At 43.9% G+C, this 23957-nt stretch overlaps 2 protein-coding genes across 2 annotated transcripts in view; both read right to left on the bottom strand.

Moving 5' to 3' along the window:
* The window catches only part of SCRN1 (secernin 1), a 38177-nt gene extending 35916 nt beyond the window's left edge, over nt 1–2261 (bottom strand). Inside the window, exon 1 of the mRNA XM_063153812.1 lies at nt 2242–2261. The gene's annotated coding sequence lies outside the window, so the exon portion shown is untranslated. The remainder of the gene's footprint in view (nt 1–2241) is intronic.
* A 10280-nt stretch (nt 2262–12541) lies between these two features.
* On the bottom strand, nt 12542–23303 carry FKBP14 (FKBP prolyl isomerase 14). The gene is made up of 4 exons (XM_063154549.1): nt 23095–23303; nt 19791–19942; nt 16965–17092; nt 12542–15662 (listed from the first exon to the last, which is right to left on the bottom strand). Exons 1-4 carry the CDS (start codon nt 23301–23303, stop codon nt 15504–15506), a joined length of 648 nt encoding a protein of 215 aa, XP_063010619.1. The 3' UTR covers nt 12542–15503.
* Nucleotides 23304–23957: the final 654 nt, after the last annotated feature.

Consider the following 23957-nt stretch of genomic DNA (forward strand, 5'->3'; position numbering starts at 1 on the left):
AGGAGCTGCTGACTGTGTTTTTGCTGTTTGTGAGGATGCAGCTCAGCCGCGTTCTGCGCCTCGGTCGGGTCTCGGTCCCCGCGCAAGGGAGGCTGCCCAGCTCCTCACAGCTGCCTAATGCACGCTGACTGCTGTCACTTCACATCAGCAACACTGCTATGCCAACACGGAGCAACACAAAAAGCATCAAAGCAGCTCGCTGGAAGGCTCCCTGTGGTTTTAAACATACCCCAAAAAACAGAAAGGGTTGCAACACTATCCATAGGAGTTTGTAAATGCTACGATGTAATGTAGCACGCTGTCAGAAACCAGGCATTCACAGAGGCAGGTCTGGGGAGCAACTCTGTTTCTCAAGCGGCTGAATTTACAGCAAAGAGAAAAATACGCTATGGGGATAATGCCCATATTCACAAGACTTCAAGTTCATAATAAAGAAACTCTTGCTAGAAGCTTTGAACATCTGGCAAACTTTCCAACATGCAAGCTGCATAAAGCATCCACAGTTGATGGCTTCTGAAGGAGAGGGTGGAGAGCCAAATTCAGCACCCTTTACCAAAGACACCAACCTTGGCACAAGTAAATAAGTGGAGCTTCAATCATGCCATACTTTACCAGAAGAAAACAAACAAACAAACAGAAAAGTTACAAATGTCTTTCAAAACTGGAAGAGACCTTGAAAAATCTCAAGCTTTAAGCATTAAAAAATACTATTCTGGGGAGGACAAAACTGACTGATACCAAAAAAGGATTTTCATCCACCACATTTGCCTCAATACAACACCTGCCTTTTTAGACTGTTTCTGTAAGCTCTGGGACATAAGCTACTTACAGCATTATAAAAGGTTTAACTTAATTTCAGTGTTGGTTCACCTCAAAAAAGCAGAAAGTCCCGTGTACAGAGATCTACTTCCTAAGTAGAATATGATTGGAGGGTTTTCAAGATTTTGTTTTGCCTGGCTGGAAGATTTAGAGTGCATATTATGAACAAAAAGCATGTTTGGAGGTGCCTTAAATCACTCATCCTACAACAGCTTTTAGAGCAATAGTTGAAACTATAATAGCCTATAACCAAATGAGTCAGTCAATCCACTTCTCACAAGTTCATATATTTATTATCTTTTAAACTAGCTAGTACAGACACATAGCTTGCATCACAAAATTTACCAAGTTTACTACAGCACAATATTTTCTCTGGGTTTATTAAAGTTTCATATCCTACAGATATGGATGGCTTTTCTCAGTTGTGCGACACTTTTTCATAGGGATAGATTTATAAGCATGTGCATTCATAGCATCAAGGCCCTAAGCTCTCTTCCGTTTGAGAATCTGGTTTAATACGATTTATTTCCCCTTTAACTATCAGTACTGGAGAATTTTCTCTTTAAGGCAGATTAATCATAGCCTGTACCATTATTACAGCAGCACAAATAGAACTGTCAGTTTGTAGGATATATCTACCTGCAGGGAGGTTTATCTGCTCATCAGTGACTGAAACCAGCACTTACCTACCTGAGCGTAACAGTATGCTTAGAAAGGCACATGAAGGCATCTAGGTTTCAAGGTGACCATACGAAAAGGCACCTTCAAGAAAAAGACGGGGGGAAACAACCCTCGACGGGTCCTTACAGAGCAGAAGGGAAACCAGCAGCGACTAGAGAGTGCAGCCAGCAAAGACGAGAGGCCGGAGAGCCGGGAAGGCAAAGGACAGCCGGGGACAGCATCTGCTGATGGCACGGAGCCCTGCCCGCACGGCCGGCCCGGGGGAGGCGGCGGCGCGGCCCCGGAGCGGGAGGCGCGCAGGGACCGCCAGGTGCGCGGAGCCCCGGGGACACCGCCCGTCCGCCCCGGCCCCGGAGAGCGGCTCTGCGCCATCCTCCGCGCCAGCCCCGCCGCTCCTGCCGCCATCCCCCACGGCTCCCTCCCGCTCTGCCTCCCGACATCCCTCCTTGCCTCCCTACATCCCTCTCTGCCTCCCTACATCCCTCCTCGCCTCCCTCCATCCCTCTTCGCCTCCCTCTCTCCCTGCTTCCCTCCCTGTCCGCCGCCGCCGCCCGGCGCTGGCGGGGCGAGCCCCGCCGGGAAGGTCGCTGCCCGCGGACCCCGGCACTTTCCCCCGCGCCGAGCACGGACACGCCAGCCCGGCCGCGCCGCGCCGCGGAGGAAGGGGCCGGGGGGGCGATGGGGAGGCGATGGGGAGGCGATGCCGCGCTGCCCCCGGCGCTCCCGGCACCGCTCCCGTACCTGCGCGCCGCTCCCGCCGCTCCCGCCGCTCCCGCTCCGCTCGGCCCCGCGGCGCCCCGGCCCCGCCCCCTGCGCGCGCAGCCGCCGAGTCCCGGGCGCCGCCGGCGGAGGGCGCGGCCCCGAGAGCGCTGCGGCCGCTCCGCACCGGGGACGCTCCGGGTACCGCACAGCCCGAGCCCCGCGCCTCGGGAGGGCCCTGGAGCATCCCGCTGCGGTCCGGCATGTTATCCTCAGCCCGTCTGGAGGACCGAGAGCGTGCCGAAAGAGAAGGGGCTTTTTTATTCAGGTTTAGTCTCATGGCTAACTTGTGTTCTTCTGTCTCACGCAAAGGTAACTCTAGGAAGAGAACTGGGAGTTTTAAAATATGGCTGCTGCCTCATCAACCAGTCAAACCACTGCGTAAGGAGTTCTCCAAACTTTGCCAAGCTGAGGAGATGAGCTCATCAGAAGTATCCCCAAGGAAAGGGTTGCTAAGGATTGGAATGTGCTGCCCAGGGAGGTGGTGAAGTCACCGTCCCTGCAAGTGTTCAAGAAACATCTGGGCTGGCATTTAGCCCCCAGGTCTAGCTGACCTAGTTGACGAGGAAGTGATCAGTCAAATGTTGGGCTCGATGATCTTGGAGATCTTTTCCAACCTAATGAATTCTGTGATTCTGTGGTTCCTGTCTGCGAAATTCCCTGCTGCTGCATGTGGAGTGTCACAGTGGGCTCCAGCCCCTCCAGCAGCTGAACCTCCGGGGACTTCTCAGCTCTTTGGATGCAGCAGCACCAGCAGCAGCACCAGCAATGGCAGGCCCACAGCAAAGCAGCACCCACTGTCCCTCTGAGGGACCCCCATTCACAGCACAGCATCCCTCAGCCATGCCATGTCGAGCAGATGGCCTGCCCTCCCTGCCAAACTTGCCCAAATGGAGCTGTCCTCTGTGCTCCAGCCTCAGCACGCAACCTGTGCCTCCATGCAGAGGTAAAAATAGTTTAACTGCTGAGTACAAGCATGCAGGTCCCTGCATAAATGGTTAAACTGCTAAATATGGTCTGACACATATGGTTACGTGGTGCTAGTATAAGACAGCTCCTTTAGGTTTCTATCTCTGTGTTCAAGGAGAAGAACCTTGCTGCACATTCCACCAATTCCTGCCTTAAACCAGGCGTTTCATGTGCAGAAGAGACTGCCAAGTGTGTTTAATGGGAAGAAGGTTAAAAGGAAGCAGGGGAAAAGGTCAGAGAGGCAAGGATGAGCCAGTGGAGATATTAAAGAGCATTACAAACTGGAGTATTTCACCAGGAGAGCAGAAGGAAGCAAGTATATTAGGTTGGTAAAGCCATACCACTTAAATATTGCACTGCCTGTTAGATCTGGTTTAGTAACCTGGCTAAAAAGAAAACAAAAAGCTAGACAGAATCTGCGCATTTAAAGAAAATATAGAAGGAAAAATTCTGAAACTCTATGCACCAAAAAGAATTTCCTCTCATCACCACAAAAAACACCACAGATCTGTGTCTGTACAGAAATTGTGGATAAGAATTGGACAGTGCTGCTGTCAAACTTAAATGCAGACCAAAAGTTGCAGCTTCATTATGTAACTAAGAGTGAAAATAGTTTGCTGCTCCCAGTCTCAGTGAATGTGAAACACTGTGGCATTGCACCTTTCGGGGGTATGTCAGTAGTCTGAATAAGGACTGCTTGGGCTCAATGCTTTTGATTAAAAAGCTGAGCTGATCATTAGCAACATGGAAGCCCTTCATACTCTAAGGGTTTCCATTATATATTTTAAGCAAGACCTTTGTTTTCCTCTGATATCAATTTTGCTGCCATCAGAATTACATTTCGATGTGTTTTACAACGGAAAAAGACTGTATATGTCCTGCTTAGGATGTATGATTGAAAAGTGATCTGAATCACTGAAAAGCTGAGGACTTTATACCAATTTAATTGTAACAAGTTTAGTTGAACATAGCAACCCAAATTCCTTGCTCTGGAGTTACATCAAGGATGAACTGCGTCACAGGCAGCTTGCTTCTTAGAATCAGAAAGGCAGCTGATGAAAAGAGCAGGTGCAATTTGGAAATGGGTTCAGATTATATCCTATAGCACACCACTTATATTACCTATATTATGCTCACTTAGATGACTAAGTCTCCTCTCTAATTACACTGGAGATGATTATGGCTGAGTATAATCTACCTAAGAATTATTAGACTGTCTACAGAGTGATTACATACTGTCAACACAGAAATCCTTGATGCTTCCTTTCTGTGTAAGCTGTCATGAACTGTGCAAAGCAGCAAGGATGAGTGGTTAGAGCACAGTGCTGGGAATCAAGAGAGCCTGGGGTGTATGCTGCTCTGCCATAAGCTTGCTGCTTGGCTCTGGATAAATCTTGTAGCCTCACAGTAATTAAATTACCTCACACAAGAAATGGGGAGAGCATTTACTCAGGGCTGCATCTTTAAAGTCCTTGAATGGAGATTGCTGCGTAAACAGAAAATACAGAATTATAATAATTAGGGCAAAGCCACAATGCCTATCTATTGATTATTTCCTCTTTTAAAACATAACAGCAGAATGTATGGATTTTATAAATGTTTTTTCTCTTGTGAAAGATTGGTTTCAAATGGGATGCAAAATCAAAGAAGAAGAGCAGGAAGGACGCTTCTTTAGAAGAGAGAATTTCAAAGAATCTTTGTTCCATGTTTTATATGTGAAAGAAAGAGAAGAAAAGGCAGACACTGAAATGTACAGCTTAAGTTACAGTGGGTTTTTGGTTTTCTTTAACCATGTCCTTAGTTGGAGATCAAAAAGCTAGTTCAGCAGAGCTAGTGCCCCAAAATCATCAAGATGCTGCAGCACTAGTCTTTGTTTCATCATTTCCAAAATACTTTCCTCTGCAAGTTCAAGACAGCAGCCATGCAGACATAGAGCAGATGGGACTAGTTTTCTCAATAAACTGTTTTGGAGAGAGGTTGACTTAATATAGATGGTAGAAAATACCATCTAAATGTTGAAATTATATTAAGAGGCTTAAAATGATAGATTTTGGTGGAAAGGTAGTACAGCCAAGAAAAACTTTTTATTGATATTAATTTCAGGTCGCCATCTTAGTTGTGTTCTTTCTGGTGGAACACTGATTTGCAGTACCTAAAAATCAGATGAACTTGGGTTGTTCAGAAGAAATGCACTTGATTGCTAAATGCAATCTAAGCCTATACCCATGAAAGCATCCCACTAAACTAAAATTATTCCTTTTACAGTGAGTTACCGGAAGAAAAGAGCTCCTTTTATACAGAAGAGTAAGTAACATTGAAAATGCCTATGAGACCCTAGATGATAGTTACATCATAGGCCAAATTCAACTGGTGTCATAGAATAAACCTAAAGAGCAAGAAGTATCAATGGCACTTGAGTGTTTTGGGGTATTTTATATAGACAGAAGACTGGACCAGAGAATTGAGAGTAATTCTCCCACACTAAAGGTAGCTTCCACCCATAACAAAGAAAAAGGATGGCAGGTGCTGGATTATGATGTAAAATAAAGATGTCACTTGCTGAGCTCTGTGAATGTTCAAAATGAGAAAGATAGGAGAAATCCTGGCTGCAGCCTCTTCATCCAATTATACCATTGAAGTTTAATCTATGGAAATGGTTGCAGCTGTACATAAAAAGTGACTGTAGGCACAGCAGCAGGCTTAGATGCTGAGCTCTTACTCATGCACCACAGAAGGTGATTCATACGCCCGTTACACAAGTGACAGAGCAGAACACGACTCCTCAGTGTGACAGGGACACGGCGCTGCAAGGACTCCAGGCATGCTGCAGCACTCTCAGTGACCAGAAACCTGTTGGGCACAACAGCACTGACCCACACAACCAAGCACTGACCCACACAACCAAGCACTGAACCACACAACCAAGCTGCTCCACTGCCCACTCAAGAAGGTTGCCTACTCCTGAAGTAATGTATCAAAAAATCATCAGTCTCTTGCTTGGTTTTTTATAACTTTTGCTATTTTCCTTATTTTAATTCACAGAAATCTGGGACAGGGTTTTTAGGTTTGTAACTCTGAAGTCTATCAAAGCCACATTTATTATTATTGGCTTTTTTATTGTGTTAGAACACCACATGTAACAGTGAGGCTAAAGCACTTGACAATAGCTAAAGACTCATAATAATAAATAGTCCAGGCAGACGGATTGTCATCCTGAGAGGGTAAGGCAGTAATGACCATGAAGCAGCAGAAAATACAGAGGCAAGAGCATTACTTTCTTATGCAAGGAGCATGTTTAATCTTCATCTGTGCTTCATGGTTTTTGATGCTGCCTGTACAGAAATGCTTGTGGCAGGCCAATGAGCTGCAAAAGTCATCTCACTTCCCTCTGCAATAAATGTGCTACAGTAACTATGTTATTAAAATTTTATTAAAATTCAGACATAGTTGTGTTTTTTTTCTCAGCTTAGCATTATTCTTCAAATTGCAGCAAGGTGAACATCAGTACATAAGACAAAATACATTCTTGGTGTTGCACAGGAGTTCATTAAAGTGACTGCACACCTGCAGCAGTTTCATGTCTTATATTAGTGTGTCATGGCTAAATAATCCGTGTGTGAATCGCTGCAAATTAAATGACAGCACTTGGAGAAAAGATCGGGCAGTAACACAAGGGACAGCAAAACCCCCTGTGTGATTTACCAGCCATCTGGTGCAGTGCAAACAGCGCTCATTCAGGGGAGGCTCTGTTAGTAACCACAGCAACAGGTCTGCTGAGTACTCCTAGAAGTTATGCATGGGTCAGCAACCTTTTCTCTCCTCCATACACATCATTCACTGGGGACTGTGAGCAGTGGCATGTCCTTCCTGGGCTACAGATGTTTTTGCTGCAGCATTTTCCAGTATTCCATTTTTCAGCAGACTTAAAACTCTGAGAGTTTTGTTTTGGTTTTTTGTAATATGCCTTCAGGGAGTTCTGACTCCAAAAACTCTTTCCATGATGAAGCCATTTTCCTTATTCATGGAAGGGGTAGATAGCTGCAAGGTGGGAAGAGATCACTGATAACAGAAATATTTCTAACTAATATAAAATAAGTGCTTTTGGCTCCTGTACTTCCAAAAAGATTGGAAAAATGTGTTTTCTAAAATGTTCACAAGTGAGTATCTCTGTCATAAAAGAGTCCATATTTACATAAATGGCCTTATCTACAGGGCACAACTGGAAGATAGTAGTTAATAGATAGGCAAAATTACAAAGCTTACACTGTATTGTAAATTTCATGCTGGTTGCATGTTATGTACATATTTTAACAGAAAAATGTAAATAATAATTACCCAGGAGTTTTTAAACTTCCTCATATTTGCTGTGGATATCAGCCAAGAAAAAGTGGAAGGTACGGAGAGATATCCCCCTGCTTATCTTCTCTGCTGTTCCCTGGCAGCCCAAGCCCCTGGTGTCTCCTCCAAGCCTGCCTGTAGCTTTACTGGTGTGACAGCATGAGCCTGGCTGCTGCCACTCCAGTCTGTCCTGAGGCTCTGACACACCCCACTGACAGCTGCCTGCTCAGGAAACAAGGTGTGAAGGTCCAAAGCCAGCAGAGGTCTGGCAGATCACCCCTAGAGCCCACCCCACGCAGCCCCTGCATGGGTGCAGGTTGTGGCTGTTTCAAAAGGTGCCATGGTGAGCTGGGCTTGGCTTGGCTTGGCTTGGCTTGGCTTGGCTTGGCTTGGCTTGGCAGGAGCAGAATGTGGTCCTAAAGGCACGGGAGCATTGGCTGCCTCTGCTCCATACCTGCTCCCACTGCAGTCTGTGCTCGTTTGTCAGCTGCAAGGTGAGCACCACATGTCTGGGAGCTTTGTTTCAGACTGTTTTGCAGAGGTGGAGCATTGGATTATGTCAGAGTGTGCTGCAGACAGGTAGAAAAATTATAAAAGAAAGGTCTCATAAAATCAGGCCTGCTCTATTAAATCAATAGCTCACCTGTCATTTCTTCTAAGTGCAGCTAGCACTTTGCAAGTTTCCATTGTGAAAAAAACCTTGGCATGAATAGTTCTTTACTCTAACAACCTATTCTTGGGTGAAAAGTAAGTGCACCTGCATAAAGATTAGATCTGTTCCATGAGAACCCACAGAAGAAAAATGTAAACAACCTGAACTTAGCACATACACACAAATCCCCTTCTGTCCAATAAATGAAGTAAGAAAACTACTGGCCAATAGATGTTGCACACGAGGTCTGTGAAAAATGTGTAAAATAAATTATGTGAATACAGATTCAGCTTTTCCTGCATTAAGAAAATGGAACCTCACATTATCTATTCTGGTAAGAGGGCACTGCACAGCATGATGTCCAAGTGAAGCCCAGGTTTTAACCCAGCTGCTGGTAGTGACAGCAGCAGTACAGACATGATGGCACATCATAAGGGCTGAGATACTGGATGCACAGGTAAATTTTCACCTTCTGTAAAAATGAAGGAACACCACCAGTCTTGTCTCTCTTAAGTATTGTGGTCAGGGCTGCTAAGAGTGAAATCCAGCTGGTCATGATTTTCTTTCAACTACAATTAGTCCATACCTAGAGATGGACACAAGTTCACCAAAACCATTTCATACTGCATTTGTGGAATGAAAACCTGTTCTCTAAAGAGATATCCCAGCAGATTAGAGAGACCAGAGCTAAACTCTGCTATTTACTCCCAGAGAGAGAGCAGGCCAAACACACACACAAAAAATAGGTATTATCTAGTTCACTACTCAGGGAAAGTGTCAGAAGAGGAAACATATCTGCTTTAAAGAAATTTCAATGGCAACAACATGAAAGAGGACAGGATTGATTTAATGCTTCCAGTCTGAATCCCAGATGAGGAATCAATTATCCTGCATCATTTAATCTCCTTATGCAGGTCATGACACAAGCTAGAAATTAGAAGCATCGTGTCTAAAATTAAGAGCAGCATCTTAATGGTAGTCAGCATCAGCCTCAGATTTTTTACAGGAAAACATAGGTAGGATTTGGGGAGCTCTGAAGAGTTGGCTCCACTGGATTTCTGCAGTCAGACCCTAATATTTAAAAGTGGATTCGTCCTTGTTAACCTAATGGAGAAGCAAAGTGGAAAGGAAAAGGAAAAGGAAAGGAAAGGAAAGGAAAGGAAAGGAAAGGAAAGGAAAGGAAAGGAAAGGAAAGGAAAGGAAAGGAAAGGAAAGGAAAGGAAAGGAAAGGAAAGGAAAGGAAAGGAAAGGAAAGGAAAGGAAAGGAAAGGAAAGGAAAGGAAAGGAAAGGAAAGGAAAGGAAAGGAAAGGAAAGGAAAGGAAAGGAAAGAAAGAAAGGAAAGGAAAGGAAAGGAAAGGAAAGGAAAGGAAAGGAAAGGAAAGGAAAGGAAAGGAAAGGAAAGGAAAGGAAAGGAAAAGGAAAGGAAAGAAAGGAAAGGAAAGGAAAGGAAAGGAAAGGAAAGGAAAGGAATACATTATCCCTTTGGAGAAACTCAAGCCTACAAGGAACATGACCTTCAGAAAATTTGCAAAAAATTATTTATCTGCCATGTTGCAAACTATCCTCTGTTATGGCAACTTTCTCAGATAAACCAAGCTCCTACTTTTTTACTTGATTCAACAGAAATACCACATGTTCTCTGAGCAAGTACAACCCCTAGCTAAACCAACCTTTTTTTTGGAACAAAAATTCCCAGGAGGAAGAAATGATGCAGTAGGAGCCTCCATCTGAATCCCCTCCAGGCTGGAAGTGATGAAAACCAAGTTCTTGTCCCTATACAGCCTCCCACTGAGATTGTCAATTATATTTCTTGTGTGAAACTGTTGACATAATCAAGCACAGGCATGAAAACAGAGGCAGTATAACTAAAGAAAGATCTTTATTTTGTCAGAGAGTTGTTTTTCCTATGAACCAGGAGAAAAGTAGGACACAGAATGTAAGCATTATGATTAACTTTCAAGAGAAGCTAAAATTATCCAGGATTATACAAATATAAGCAGTTTTGATCTATTTCCTGTTACCAAAAACAATTCAGCATTGAAGACAAATTAAGGGGTTTGGGGTAGTGTGTTTTAGGCTGTGTTTTGGGGGTTTTTGCAAAAACTCTATGATGAGGCCAATGTATTTTCAAGAAGTAAACTCAACATACCATTCTGAAAAGTCTTTAACAAACCTTGGAAGTATTAATTTAAATTTTGCCTTAAATTCCATATGGGAACTGTCCAAAGCAGCTCTAATGAAAATCAAAACAGGAACTAGCCTTATTACTTGCAGTCCCTACAACAGTGGCTGCCAATGCTCATTCTTCCAACTAACCAGATGCCAAACGATCCAGGAAAGAAAATCTTTTTGCATTTCTCACATCCCTCTATGTAATCCCACTCTCTCTGGCATTTTCCCTGCTTTGTGTCTTTTCTCAGAATGTCCCAAAGCAGTGAGCTTTCCCAGTCCTGGTGGTGCTCACTTGCATCTGAAACTAGATCTCTGGATCAAGGGATAGAACACCTTGTATCTAACAACATAAAGGATGGGACGTGGGGAACATGTATGATAAAGATAATTTAAGGGCTGACCTATACAGCCTATTTTTTACACCCAAGTACTCAGGAAACCAACTATGTATCACTTTCATTCAAGATATCATGAAGAAGAAATTGTGGCAGCAATTTGTTCAATATGTACTTACTAACACTGCCACTTTATGACTCTGTAACATACTGTGCTCACCATAATACCAAAACACATTCTATGCCTGGGATGTTCCTGGCAGCACAAGGACATGTTCTACAGAGGGATCTGGACAGGCTGGATCAATGGGCTGGGTCCAGCTGAATGAGGTTCGACTCCCAAATGCAGGGTCACATCATCCCCAGGCAGTGCTACAGGCTGAGGCAGAGTGGCTGGAAAACTGCCCAGTAGAAAAGGACCTGGGGATGCTGGTTTACAGCAGCTGAACATGAGCCAGTGTGTGCCCTGGTGGCCAAAAAGGCCACTGGCAGCCTGGCCTGTATCAGCAGCAGTGTGGCCAGCAGGAGCAGGGCCTCACCCTGCACCCAGCCCTGGGCTCAGTTTTGGGCCTGTCACCAGAAGACACTGAAGTGCCAAAGTGCATCCAGAAAAGGGGATGAAGCTGCTCAAGGGTCTGGAGAACAAGTCTGACGAGAAGAGGCTGAGGGATTTGGGAGTGTTTAGCCCACAGAAAAGGAGGCTGAGGGGGGAAAACCTTTTCACTCTCTACAGCTGCCTGACAAGAGGTTGTAGTGAGGTGAGGATAGGGCTTTTCTCCCAAGTAACAAGGCACAGGACAAAAGGAAACATCGTCAAGTTGTACCAGGGGAGGTTTAATTTGGATTTTAGGAAAAATTTCTTCATGTAAAGGGTTGTCAAGCATTAGGAGAGGTCGCCCAGGAATGTGGTGTAGGAACCACTGAAACACCTGCAGGTATTTAAAAGACATTTAGCTTGGGCACTCGGACATTATTGAGTGGTGGACTTGGCAGTGCTGGGTTAACAGTTGGATTGGATGATCTTAAGGGTCTCTTCGAACATAAATGATTCTATAATTCTATGACATAAGTTACTGAAAAGATTTAAGATCAAATAAAGTGATTCATTCTGTTTGCCTTGTCAGTTTATCTCAAAAAAAGAAAACTTTAAAAAACATTTCAGACTAAAGCACCATTCCTGAAGCTTTGCCAAAAGCTTTCTGTGTCACTGCATTGCTTATCAAGAATTTTCAAATAAAATGTGTTCTGAAGGCTGCTCCTGTACCTACAGAAGGCAGCAACTCCCACTGTAATTGTTAGGTACTGACTGTGAATGACAGGCTGCACTTCTAAAAAACATCACCATATATTTTCCAAAATAACCACAAACCAACAAGAAATGTTTGAAGAAGGCTATAGGTTGCAGAAGGAAAGTGCTCTGTTTTGAACCCTCTCCACTTTTTCAAGTGCCACGTTTTACAGATATGCAGTGAGGCTTTGTTTCTTCAGGACAGATGCACCTCACACTTCACACACAAGCCACCAAAATGTTCCTGAGTGTCACTGAAGTTCCAATACTCCTCCCCACTTCAGGGGACAGGCAGCTGCCTGCCTCTGGTGTCCTGCAGATTGCTGGCTGGCACCTGCTGGCACTGCAGCAGTTTGTTCTGTGGATTAACAAGCAAATGCAATTGAGGTTAAAACAGGCAGTGCTATTTCTACCTAAGAAAGCCTTTCATCTTCACAGGAGGACTTTTAATGGTAGCAAATGATAATCGAGTTGAAGTGACTTCTCAAATCTGCTGCTGAATCCGCACTTTAAAAAAAAACCAAACATTTTCAGTTCAATTTCAGAATTTAACACAGCTTTAAAAAAATTGCTAAGAAAAAACATACTTTCATTTGGCATAAACCTACATGCAACACCAAATAAGGCACCTTGGTCTTGCAGCTTTAACACTCTACTGGCATTAACAAATAACTGTTATGTTCACTGAAAGTTATTTTTATGAAATGTTTTAAAAATCCAAGCAGAAGATTATGCCTATGTACATTTCACAGCAGTCACTGACTATAAACTCCTATTTAATACAAAAGAAACAACTGGCCCGTACTGGAGTCACATATTGGCACCCCATTACTTAATCTTAACTGCAGCCATGATATTTTCTGAAAAATCCTTTCCTTAGGATTTTTTCTCCTGAGAAGCTGAGTGACCTCAGGAACAAAATGTAAACAATGGTTATCTGCTGCTGTGGAATGCCACAGGTGGATCTGTGATTGGTCTCATGTGGTTGTTTCTAATTAATGGCCAATCACAGTCCAGCTGTCTGGCCTGTCTTGGTCAGTCACAAGCCTTTGTTATCATTCCTTTTCTATTCTTAGCTAGCTTTCTGATGAAATCCTTTCTTCTATTCTTTTAGTATAGTTTTAATATAATATATATCCTAAAATAATAAATCAAGTCTTCTGAAACATGGAGTCAACATTCTTGTCTCTTCCCTCATCCTGGGACCCCTATGAACACCGTCACACTTTTAATATATTAGGTCAGTAACAAAGGCAAATTTTATTCCATTCTTTTATGCTTTCATTCCCCAGCCAGATGTTTTGAGAACATTGTAAACACTGCAAACAATGATCTAAAACCCTCTCACACCAAATGAAAGCTTCAGTTCTGCTCTTCCCAGCAGCGCACACACAATTTCTCCTTCAGTTGGTTGGGTACCTCCCCACATCTAGGCAAGACTGGCTTAAAGACCAACTTCATATCCTGTAATACTCCTTTGGACTAGGCTATAATTGTCTGAGTTCCCTACACAGTCAACAAAGACTCTGTTTGGGAAGGCAGCTATCTCAACACAAGATAAATACACGTGCAGTGAGCTGCCCCAGGTGCCCAGTGCTCCAGTGACTGCAGGGGAAATCAACACAGCCAGCACAGAACATGCAACCTGCCTTGGGCAAACCAGTCAGGCAAGCTTGATTTTTTGTGAGTGATGAGAAAAAAAATATCAATAGACAGAACCATGAGCAGTAAGAATCGCTAAATAGGTAGTGACTATTCATGATTTCTTCACAATAAAAGAATAAGGGCAGGAAATGAGCCTAAAACAGAAGGGAAACATTTTCCTATGCTATTTTACTGAAACTCACAGCATTAGAAGTAAAAGTTTTATTGGGGTCAAGAAAAGCAGATGGCATCACTCAGGAAAGAGACCTAAGGTTACTGAAAACAAAATACATGGTTGCAATTCCTATCTCTTAGAACATCACCCACAAAATGTCAGATGCTGGAAGAAAACCAAAACAGAGCATCCCAGCACTGCATAACCCTCGTCACTATTGACAGGCGTCTCTGCACACCCCTCTGCACCTGATCTCAGTTCAATGAAGCAGTCCTCTAGTCCCCAGTTGCAACACTAGATGGCAGGGAAACATCTAACACACCTACAGCACTGAGAGCCTGGAATGCAGTCTGCAGTAGTTAAGGGTTAGTGCAATGCAGCAATCTCACTTTCATACAACTGGATTTGTTTTACATCCTTACATAGCTTTGGGCAATGATTTCCAAGTGCAATGCTGTGTTCATAGACCCATAGGTTAGTGATGTCAGGATAAATTCTGTCCCTGAGATTCCTTGCCCTCTCATTTAAGAAACCATGGACAATTGTACAATATCTGTTCTCCAGAAAGATCTTTCAACTCCAATTTTGTGTTTGAAATCCTAATGATCTCCACCTCTGTAAAGATACAGCACCATAACACTTACCTTAACACCTTTTTTTCTGAAAATTCACTTTTTAATTGAAAATTCAAATTACTTGTGAAAAATGCTGCAAAGAGGCAATGAAACAAGTTCTGCTGCTTACATAGCTGCAGACAAGTCCATAGAAACTGTTCTTCAGACCATACTGACCTTCCTGTCAGTAAACTCTCTTCTGCAGAGGAAAAACTTCAGACGTGTAACATTCTGCTCAAGATCCCCCTCAAACTGTGAGACAAAGGTATGAGCTTTTCTGATGAATACCAAGTCTGAGTTTCAAAACATGTCTGTACATTTAAAGGACAGCACCTCTGCACTGCAGCACAACTTGCTGCTTTCCAAATTACAGATGTTTCCTAGAATGTTGCTGGCAGTAGAAGTGAAAGTCTGACATTTAACTCCTGCTTTCTTCAGAAAATTTAATGAAAAATGCAGACAAATATTGGCAGGGGTGGTAACACTTTCCCTTTAGAAGGGCAAAATCAGCACATGATAATCATTCCTCTCATTCAGCTTTGTATCAGTTTCTCAGCCATACAGAGACGCTGATGCCTTCTACTACATCTTTTGAAAATCTGCAGGAAAAAACCAAAGGTCAGCAAACTGCTTTTTAAGCAGTGACACTCAAGAAGGAAGGTCAAGTAATTAAACCACAGACTACAAGTAATATGTAAGGTAGCTGCTGAAAGTGATCTTGGCACACAATTCACAGAAAGTCACTGAACTGGATTTTGATTTTCATAATGAATGATAAATGGAAAGTTTGTTTCATTTCTGAAAAATAATTTAATACAAAACTTTAAAAACACTGATGTGCAAGTCTTCGCTGTGTAAGAGGAGGAACATTTTCACACTTTAAAACAGTTTAAAACATTTGTACATAAAGAACAGAAATTCTCTTTTATATAAACAAAGTGTTTCTTTGCCAACAGCAATTGTCAATTCCAAAGCACAGAATTAAGATGACAGGAGAACCAGACAGTCTAAGTCACTGCTATTTGTGTCCAAAAAAGTTATGCCACTCTTTTCTTTCTACAGCTCATCATGCTTGTACGTGAATTCCCTTGCAGATATAAACCCGTCACTGTCTTCATCCTCCTTATCAAATATGTCTTCGACCAAAGCATCATGCTGGGTGTCATTTACCACTGCTCCATGCTTTTCAAATTCTTTCTTCAAGTAAATTTTCACCTGTTAGACAAAAGGTGAGAATGAATATTTTCAGAGCTATGAAAGAGTTGATTCCTGCAGCATAACAGAGGGATGCTATGCTCAGGATGGTGGTATTAGATAACAGATTCCTCCCCTCCTGTGCCACTGCCAGAATAATACTTGTCTAACTGACTCTGCAGTCTCTTTGAATGAAGGGTCTTTAGTGATAGAAGTCACAGTAAAACTAGCAAAGCTGTTGCCATACCTTTATGGTATCTGACTCAAAAAATGAGTCAGGACTGCCTGTCTTCTGATGTCTTGATGTCTATACATTAAAGTAAAAATAGCTGGGCAGAAGTTATTAGCTACCAATTGGTCAGAGACAGCTTGTCCACATTCCAGCACCCTGACAACCCAGTATATGTAAACAGCCACTCCAGATATATACTCCACAATCTCAGTGTTTGCTGCTCCAATGGGAAATACATTAAAAGATTTCTAGATATCTCAAAATTTTTAAGGATGCAAGGATTTTTTAAGGAATTTAAACTCAAGGCAGGTTTTAAACAGACCATTGGAACACTGACTTACATTAAGCCAGACAGTTATGGTAAGCAGCATTTTCAACAACATCAGATTGCTTTTAATAAGTTTTTAAGGTTCTACTATGGAGATCCCAAGTGTTCTGAATCACAGAGCCTTCTACAAAAATTGTAATACCAACATAATCATCTGTTAAACAGATACCACTTGTATAAGAAGCATGGGCCATGTTTCAGGTCTGTTTTAGTCACTTCAGTCTCTGGGATTTGTTAGGGCTAATGTTTATATTCCTACTATGCACACATTACACACACAGACACTGTCTGATACATACAAATGATTAATTAGCCTTCTGAGTCTGGTAAACTGGTACCAGACCCAAATCAAGAACAACTCAGTGGCTTACACTAGCTTCTCGTGGATCACTTGTTGAAAAAGCAGAAGTTTGGAAATGAGAGGCAAACAGATGGTGAATAATGCTGAATACATGTCCTTCACAACAAAATAGGATTGCCCTGCAGCAGAAGAGATCCCAGTTTATTAATAAATCAGCAATTAAATCCAAAAAGCCCTGAAGTCTGGTTTTATTTCTAAGATGCTTTACTTTATCCAAGTCTTCCACAAGCGTGCAGCACATGAGTCACATGTCTATCCTCAGCTTACCAAGGCTCCTTTTGAACCTCTAATCCAGAATTTTCACTAGGATGCAAGGCTCAGAGCAGTGTAGCATAGACGTGCATTCTTTTCCACTCTCTCATGCTGATAGATTTGCTCACAAGAGAAGGATAACCCACTCACCTCTTGCTTGGATAGTTTCCAATCATCATTAAGATCCATCTCTTGGAATGACTCATGAGACCTTGGTCCATTTCTTATTTCTAGAAGGTCAATGTTGAAAATCAATGTGCTCTCAGGTGGAATTTTTCCTGCCCAAAATGGAGAAAAGTTGAAACCAACTATATATTCAATGCCACACAAAGGCCACACGCATCAGAGCAATGTTCAGCAAGCCCAGTCATTTCAAAGCATCCTGCAGTTTGAACCAGTAAGGACAAGTATCTGAAACAGTGATGACACAACCATGTCAGCCTGTAGCCTGGATTCTGAGCAGCCCCTACAGGATAAATGCAACTTTAGATGCAGCTGTTTTGTTGGGGACTAGTAGGTGCTGATGCAAGCTCTTATTCAGCAATTAGCATCACAAGTTTATCAAACAATGATCTTGAATCTTTTTTCTTTCATGGCCAGAGCCAGATAAACTGGAAAACAGTAAAGGAGACTGCATAGTCAGACAGACTACAGCCAAGACTAATTACAGGGCAGCAGGAAGGGAGAATTTAGCCCTCTGGATATCCCAACAGTCCCCAGATTCCTCTCTACTGCCAGCTGATACCTTGTATCTGCTGTTCTGCCACTGGAAAAGCTCTATTGCAGAAGAAGGCCAGGGAGGATGTTGGTCTCCCACAGCAGTCTCTGGACTCAGGGCACAAAGCACCAAGCTATTTCCAAACACACAGCAGAAACCAAGTACCCAAACCTGATCACAAGAGCTGTGTTACCACAACATCATTTCTGACGTAGGAGAACAGACTGGTAACTTCCTAACAGTGCCACAGAGCACTCCCCATGCCACCACACCTCAAGGATATCAGTTCATCAGGCACTGGCTTTGACAGAGATGTGATATGCCCTCATGCTGATGGCCAAATCTACTGTCAAAGACCTTTTAGCACATCACTTTGCTCCTTTATACAGAGACAGGCTGAACAGCATCAAATATATCCCTATATTGGACAGCAGCCCCCAAAAATTATTTCTGTGCCTTGAGAAGACAGGGAAAAATAATTCACATCTACCACTTGGGAGCTATGGTGCTAAATACACCCTGAACTGCAGCAACAAACAGGCTTGAAGATTTCTGGGATGAAAAAATGTGCAGAATCTTCTAGAAATACAGGGCACAGTGCCCTGTTTAGGGTTTGAAACACAGGTAATTTTTTGAGTGTTACAGAAAAAGGCATCTGACTCAAATTATGAGTCAGAAAGCAACCAAGGTGGGAGGCTAGTGAAATTATGTGCATTTGAAGGAAAGTATGAAGAAAATTAAATAATTCTGTATTCAAGGGTACCACTTGAAAACAGCAACATAATAATGCTCAAATACTTCAGTCTTCCTAAAGCAAGTAATTTCTTACAACAGTTAGCAGTGTTTAGCTGTGTAACCTTCTTGCACTAAACACAGAGGTGAGGCTTGCAAGTCTTTGAAAAACAACTACAGTGCTTTACATATTAATCAAACAATTAGGCCTGTGATGACTACATGAGCACTGCAGCATTTCACATCTTTTTGTGGAAAAATTTACATCTGAGCTCTGCATAAAGACTGAATGACAAACACAGAGTTCCCGTTCTCTACTAGAAACGTGATTACTTCTAATACTGTATCTTGAACCATAAACCAGGGCTTCTAGAAAAATGTGTGTTGAACGGGTACATTTAATAAAGGAGAGTATGAAGTGTGCTGTAGGTATGAATAGTACCTGGCATGAGGCATGAGGTAATGTGGAGCCCTAAACCTGTGTGCAGCCCTAGTGCGCATAAGACACAGACACACAAACAAGTCCTCATTCCCAAAACAGTCTCATAGTGATGGGAGAGAACAGCAGCAGGATGGACTGTATGCTCCTACACACTCATCCTTCCTGGTTTGGAACCTTCCACTACCTTAGGTCATTTGTTGCAACTCTTGTCATTACATAAATACTCATAATAACTGCTAAAAAAAGTTAACTAAAACAAATCCCATAAAGCAGAAACAGAAACCATTCAAGCTGTCACTTGCTTTACTGCATATTCCAAATCTGGCCCTCCTGTTAAAGGAATCTGGAAATATTTGAAAGGAAAAGCCCCAAACAGCCTCAGTAGTAGAGAGGTTGAGATGTTTGTTTCTGTCTGCACAGCAGTCAGTGCACTTTCAGTAGGTGACAACATGACTGCCCATGCACACCTTACTGTGGATAACAGGGACCACTGCCCAAACTGAAAATAGCTGTAAGAGAGAAAGAATTAATGTCCCATTATGGAGAAATAAACAGCGACTTCTTACTGTATCATCTAAGAACTGGCTGGGCAGCAGTACAGGGAGTTTCTTAGGGTTCTAAAAGAAACCTGAAAGCAGGAATGAGTCTTGCAAATGCACATTCATGAAGCATTACCACAAAACCAGATCCAACAGCCAAAAAGCCAACTGTTACCTAAGCAACCACCTCCACTTGACTGTAAAAGAAGAGAGAAAAAAAACAAACTACAAAACAAAAATAAAAAGCAGGGCACTGAGCTTTTGCTGTCGAGCACAGCACTAACAGAAAAGACACTCAGAACATACAGCTCAGCAACCACCATCAGTTTCTGGGTTTTTTCCCTCTGCATTCACAACACAGCCACTTAATGGATATTACTGCAGGAAACAAATTTATGAGAAAGAGCACTTGACTCCCTCAGTTTTTCTTCTTTAACAGAATCAACCTGGAAAGCTTGAAAGCTTGCTAGCCTCTTAGGCAAGAATAACAGTAAAATACAGGGATTAGAAACAATTAGAGCAAGGGGAGTGCTTCAATGTTTTACCTTTCCCTTCTTTTCCATAAGCAAGGGCTGGTGGAATGGTCAGCTTCCGTTTCTCTCCCACACACATGTCCTTCAGCCCTCTGTCCCAGCCCTTGAGAGCTTCCCTGATGCCAAGTGTAAACCACATGGGTTGACCATTGTTGTGCTTGTGACTGGAAAAGAAAGGAATAAAACACTTCCTATTTAAACATCAAGTTCCACAAAGGGCCGATGGAATATGCTCATAATATAGATGTACAGTTAAAAACGTAGCACCATTCAGCACCTTGACACCTCCTAAATGAAAGACCGACACTTGCAAAAATCTTTAAAACTTATGCTTTGCATGACAAGGTTTCTTGTGAAGTGGAAAGAAATAAGACAACATTTACCTTGTGTGTTTATGACAACACTAACCAATACAGATATCGCTACCTCCACTTCCCTGACCACTTCCACTTGGAAACTGATGATTGGACTAGAAAAGGCATTTTCTTAAAAATCTACAGTCAAGGCCATTGTAAACAGCAAATCACAGACCAGCATGGTCATCACAGCAACATACATTTTAACATGCTCAGAAGCATCAGCCTCCTTTCTCTCAAAAGAAGCCATTGGGGAAAATAAAAAAAAACCAACAAAGCAACTACATAACAGTCTAGAAAAAACAGAAACAACTGCATGCAAAACATTCAACTTTAGATTTGGGACACAAGATCTTTTTTGATTTAACCAGATGGTACAACCCGGACTACTTTCACTCTACTAACAAACAAGTAATTTGAAAGCTCTATTTACTAGTCATGCAGGAGAAGTGCTTAAGAAGAAAACAGAACACTTACAGAAGTTAGTCAGCAGCAAAAACTTTAGTGTGTCACTAGAAGTCCTTTTAAAGAGGCAGGTTAACTACAAGAGAAAATTAGTGAGATTTTAGTTGAATCGTCTGCAAGAGCATCAACATGCAAAATTGTCTTCTTTCTTTTCTTTTTTTTTCATATACAAAAGTAGCCTTCAGACAGCCGGCAGAGACTTGAATATTTTGCTGTCTCCCACTATTAACACTTCGTTGATGTTTTACAGGACATCCAGCATTAGCAAGTCGTTGCAGGCTCTTAGCAGACTCCCTCGAATTCCTGGCTCTTCCTCCTATTTGCATTTCTGTGGCTCTGGCATGTTGACTTGTCTGGTCGGGGGCAGGTAAAGAATAATGAAAAGCTGTGATTGTGCTGCCGCTAGTGGAAGGACACATGTAACTTGGTTTTACTTTTTAACTAATAGCTTGCTTTAGAAACCCAACAGAAATTTATGTGTAGCACAAGACCTATGAAACCGCTGAGATCACATACCAAACCTGCACCTAAATCACAGAATCATAGAATGGTTTGACTGGAAGGGACCTTTAAGATCACCCGGTTCCAGCCCCCTGTGCCACGGGCACACCTTCAACCAGACCAGGTTCTCATGGCCCCATCCAGCCTGGCCTTGAACACCTCCAGGAATGGGCTGTCGGCTATTACTGCGCCTGAGTGGGTCGCAGCTGGTGAGAGAGAGACGGTGAATCTTGTTTCTTGAATCAGAAGGCTGTATTTATTAAGATATTATATATAATACATTATTACTATTCTAATAGGAATAAAGAGAGAGGTTTGCAGAGCTGCTAGGCCAGCTAGGAATCCATAGAAAGAATCTATAACAAAGTTGTGTTCAAGGACTCAGTCCCCTAGCTTGCACTGGTGATTGGCCCTTAATTATAAACATAGAAAATGAGCCAATCAAGAAAACCCCTGTTACATTCCACAGCATCTGATAATAATTGTTTACCTTGTCTTCTGAGGCCTTTTGCCCTCCAGAAGACGCAGAAATCCGAAAGAAAGGATTTCTGTGAAGAAATGTCTGCGACAGTCGGCAACTTCCCTGGGCAGCCTGCCCCAGTGTCCCACCATCCTCAGAGTAAAAAACTTCTTTCTAATAACCTCATCTAAACCTGCTCTCTCTAAGTTTGAAGCCGTCCCCCTCCTTGTTCTGTCACTACATGCCCTTGCAAAAAGTCTCTCTCCATCCTTCCTCAGGTAGTGGAAAGCCACAATTAGGTCACCTCAAAGCCTCTTCTTTTCCAGGCTGAACAGTGTCAGGTCTCTCAGAGAGGTGCTCCAAGCATAACATCCCCATTTTTTAAGAAATGCCACATAGCTGTACTTCCTACAGACTGACCAAAAAACAAATGCTAAGGAAGATTTATTTTATAACCTTGGGAAAGAAACTTTGCCTTGCTGTTGGTGTTCGTCTTGTACAGCATTGTGAGACACTGCCTCACACCAAACCTGCTGAGAACAGGTAGCAGTGGGAGCGACCCCAATGACAAGTTTATGCAGTGTTATTTAAGCTCTTTTATCCCAAAACAAATAAGGCATTCATGCATCGCTTTTGGGCATTTGGGGAGGGAGGAGCAAAAAAACCGAACCAAACAAAAAGCCACTTTCCCCCTGACAAAATGCTCCTCACAGAAAGCTATTCGCAGATGGATTGTGGAGCCCTGTGAGAGGCCTGGATTCAGGAAAGCATGGCCAGAAGAGATCACTTATATTAAAATAAATAAATAAATATGTATATATGCATATGTGTGTATGTATATACACGTACACACACACATTTATATATATATATATATATATATATATACACACGCATAAAGGTGCAAGTCTAGAGAAGCTGCACCAAGATTGTTGGAGGGATGGAGCAGCACCTCCCCTATGAGGAAGGGCTGAAAGAACTGAACTAAGGTACCTTTCCAGTACCTCAAAGGAGCCTAGAAGAAAAACGGAGAAAGACAAATTTTAAAAGGGCGTGTAGTGACAAGACAAGGGATGACGACTTTAAAGTGAGAGCAGGCTCAGATTAGATATTCGAAAGAAGTTCTTTACTGTGAGGGGGGTAAGCCACTGGAAGAGGCTGCCCATGGAAGCTGCTGGCAGCCCATTCCTGGGGGTGTTCAAGGCCAGGCTGGACGGGGCTCTGAGCAACCTGGGCAGCGCTCAAAGGCGCCTCGGCTGGGGCTGCTCCGAGCAACTTGATCCAGTGAAGGCTCAAGGAATCTTTAAGGTCACGTCCAGCTGTAGGCATTCTATATATTTACGCACATAAATATACATATACACACATATACATATATACGTACATACACACACACATATATATATACACACTATATATATACACATACTATATATATACTATATATATATGCACTATATATATATATTTATATATATTTCCCCACGCAAGCTCAGCCAGCAGCTCGCTGGGAGAAGACGCGCCGCTCACTTACGTCGAGTGAAACATGGATCCGTCCCTCTCCAAGAAGCCCTCGTAGTGAACCAGCATCAAGTCCCCCCACTTGGTGCGCCGGTGGCAGAGGAAAGGCTTGTGCAGCACCTCCACCTTCACGTCGGGCGCGGGGGGGATCAGCGCCGCGCCCGCGCTGCCCAGCGCCGCGCACAGCAGGGCGGAGCCGAGCAGCAGCAGCCCCGCCGCCATCGCCGCCGCCTCGCCGCTCTCACCGCGCCGCCATCCCGCGCCCCGAGCGCGGCCGCTCCGTCCGACGTGGCAGCGGCGCGCACCGCTGCCAGCCCCGGCTCCCGACGGCCCGGCAGGGGCGCCGCGCTCGCTGATTGGCTCTCCGCAGGGCGAGCTCAGGAGCAGCGCCGCCCATTGGGGCGCGTCCCTGTCCGTCTCTCAGCCCATCCAATCGGCAGCCCCGAACAGCCGAGCGGGGGTGGGCGGGCCGGGCACTCCGGGAGCGCCGGCGAGCGGGGCAGCCCCGCGGAGCGCGCGCACAATAGAGCCGGCCGCTGCCGGCCGTTGATTGGGCGGCGGCCGCAGCCAGGGCGCGTTCCGATTGGCCGCGGGAGGCCACCTGCTCTGGGCATTCCGCGCCTGCCCCCCGCGCCCGCCTCTCACTCCCGCCGGTCACGCGGGCCGCGATTCACAGCGCGGGTTGCGCTGCCGTAGCGCCGCGAGGCCGTGCCGTGGCTGCGCGGCTGCGGCGCTCCCTGCGCTGAGAGCGTGGCAGCGGCGGCGGTAGGGGGCGGGCGCGGCGCGGGCCGGGCGGGGCGCGCGCCCCCCCGCGATGGCGCTGTGTGGCGGCGGCGCGGCGGAGCGCGGGCGGCGGCGGGCGGCGTGACCCCGCCG

This window comes from Melospiza melodia, chromosome 1 (genome assembly GCF_035770615.1).
Source record: "Melospiza melodia melodia isolate bMelMel2 chromosome 1, bMelMel2.pri, whole genome shotgun sequence".
Lineage (NCBI taxonomy): Eukaryota > Metazoa > Chordata > Aves > Passeriformes > Passerellidae > Melospiza > Melospiza melodia.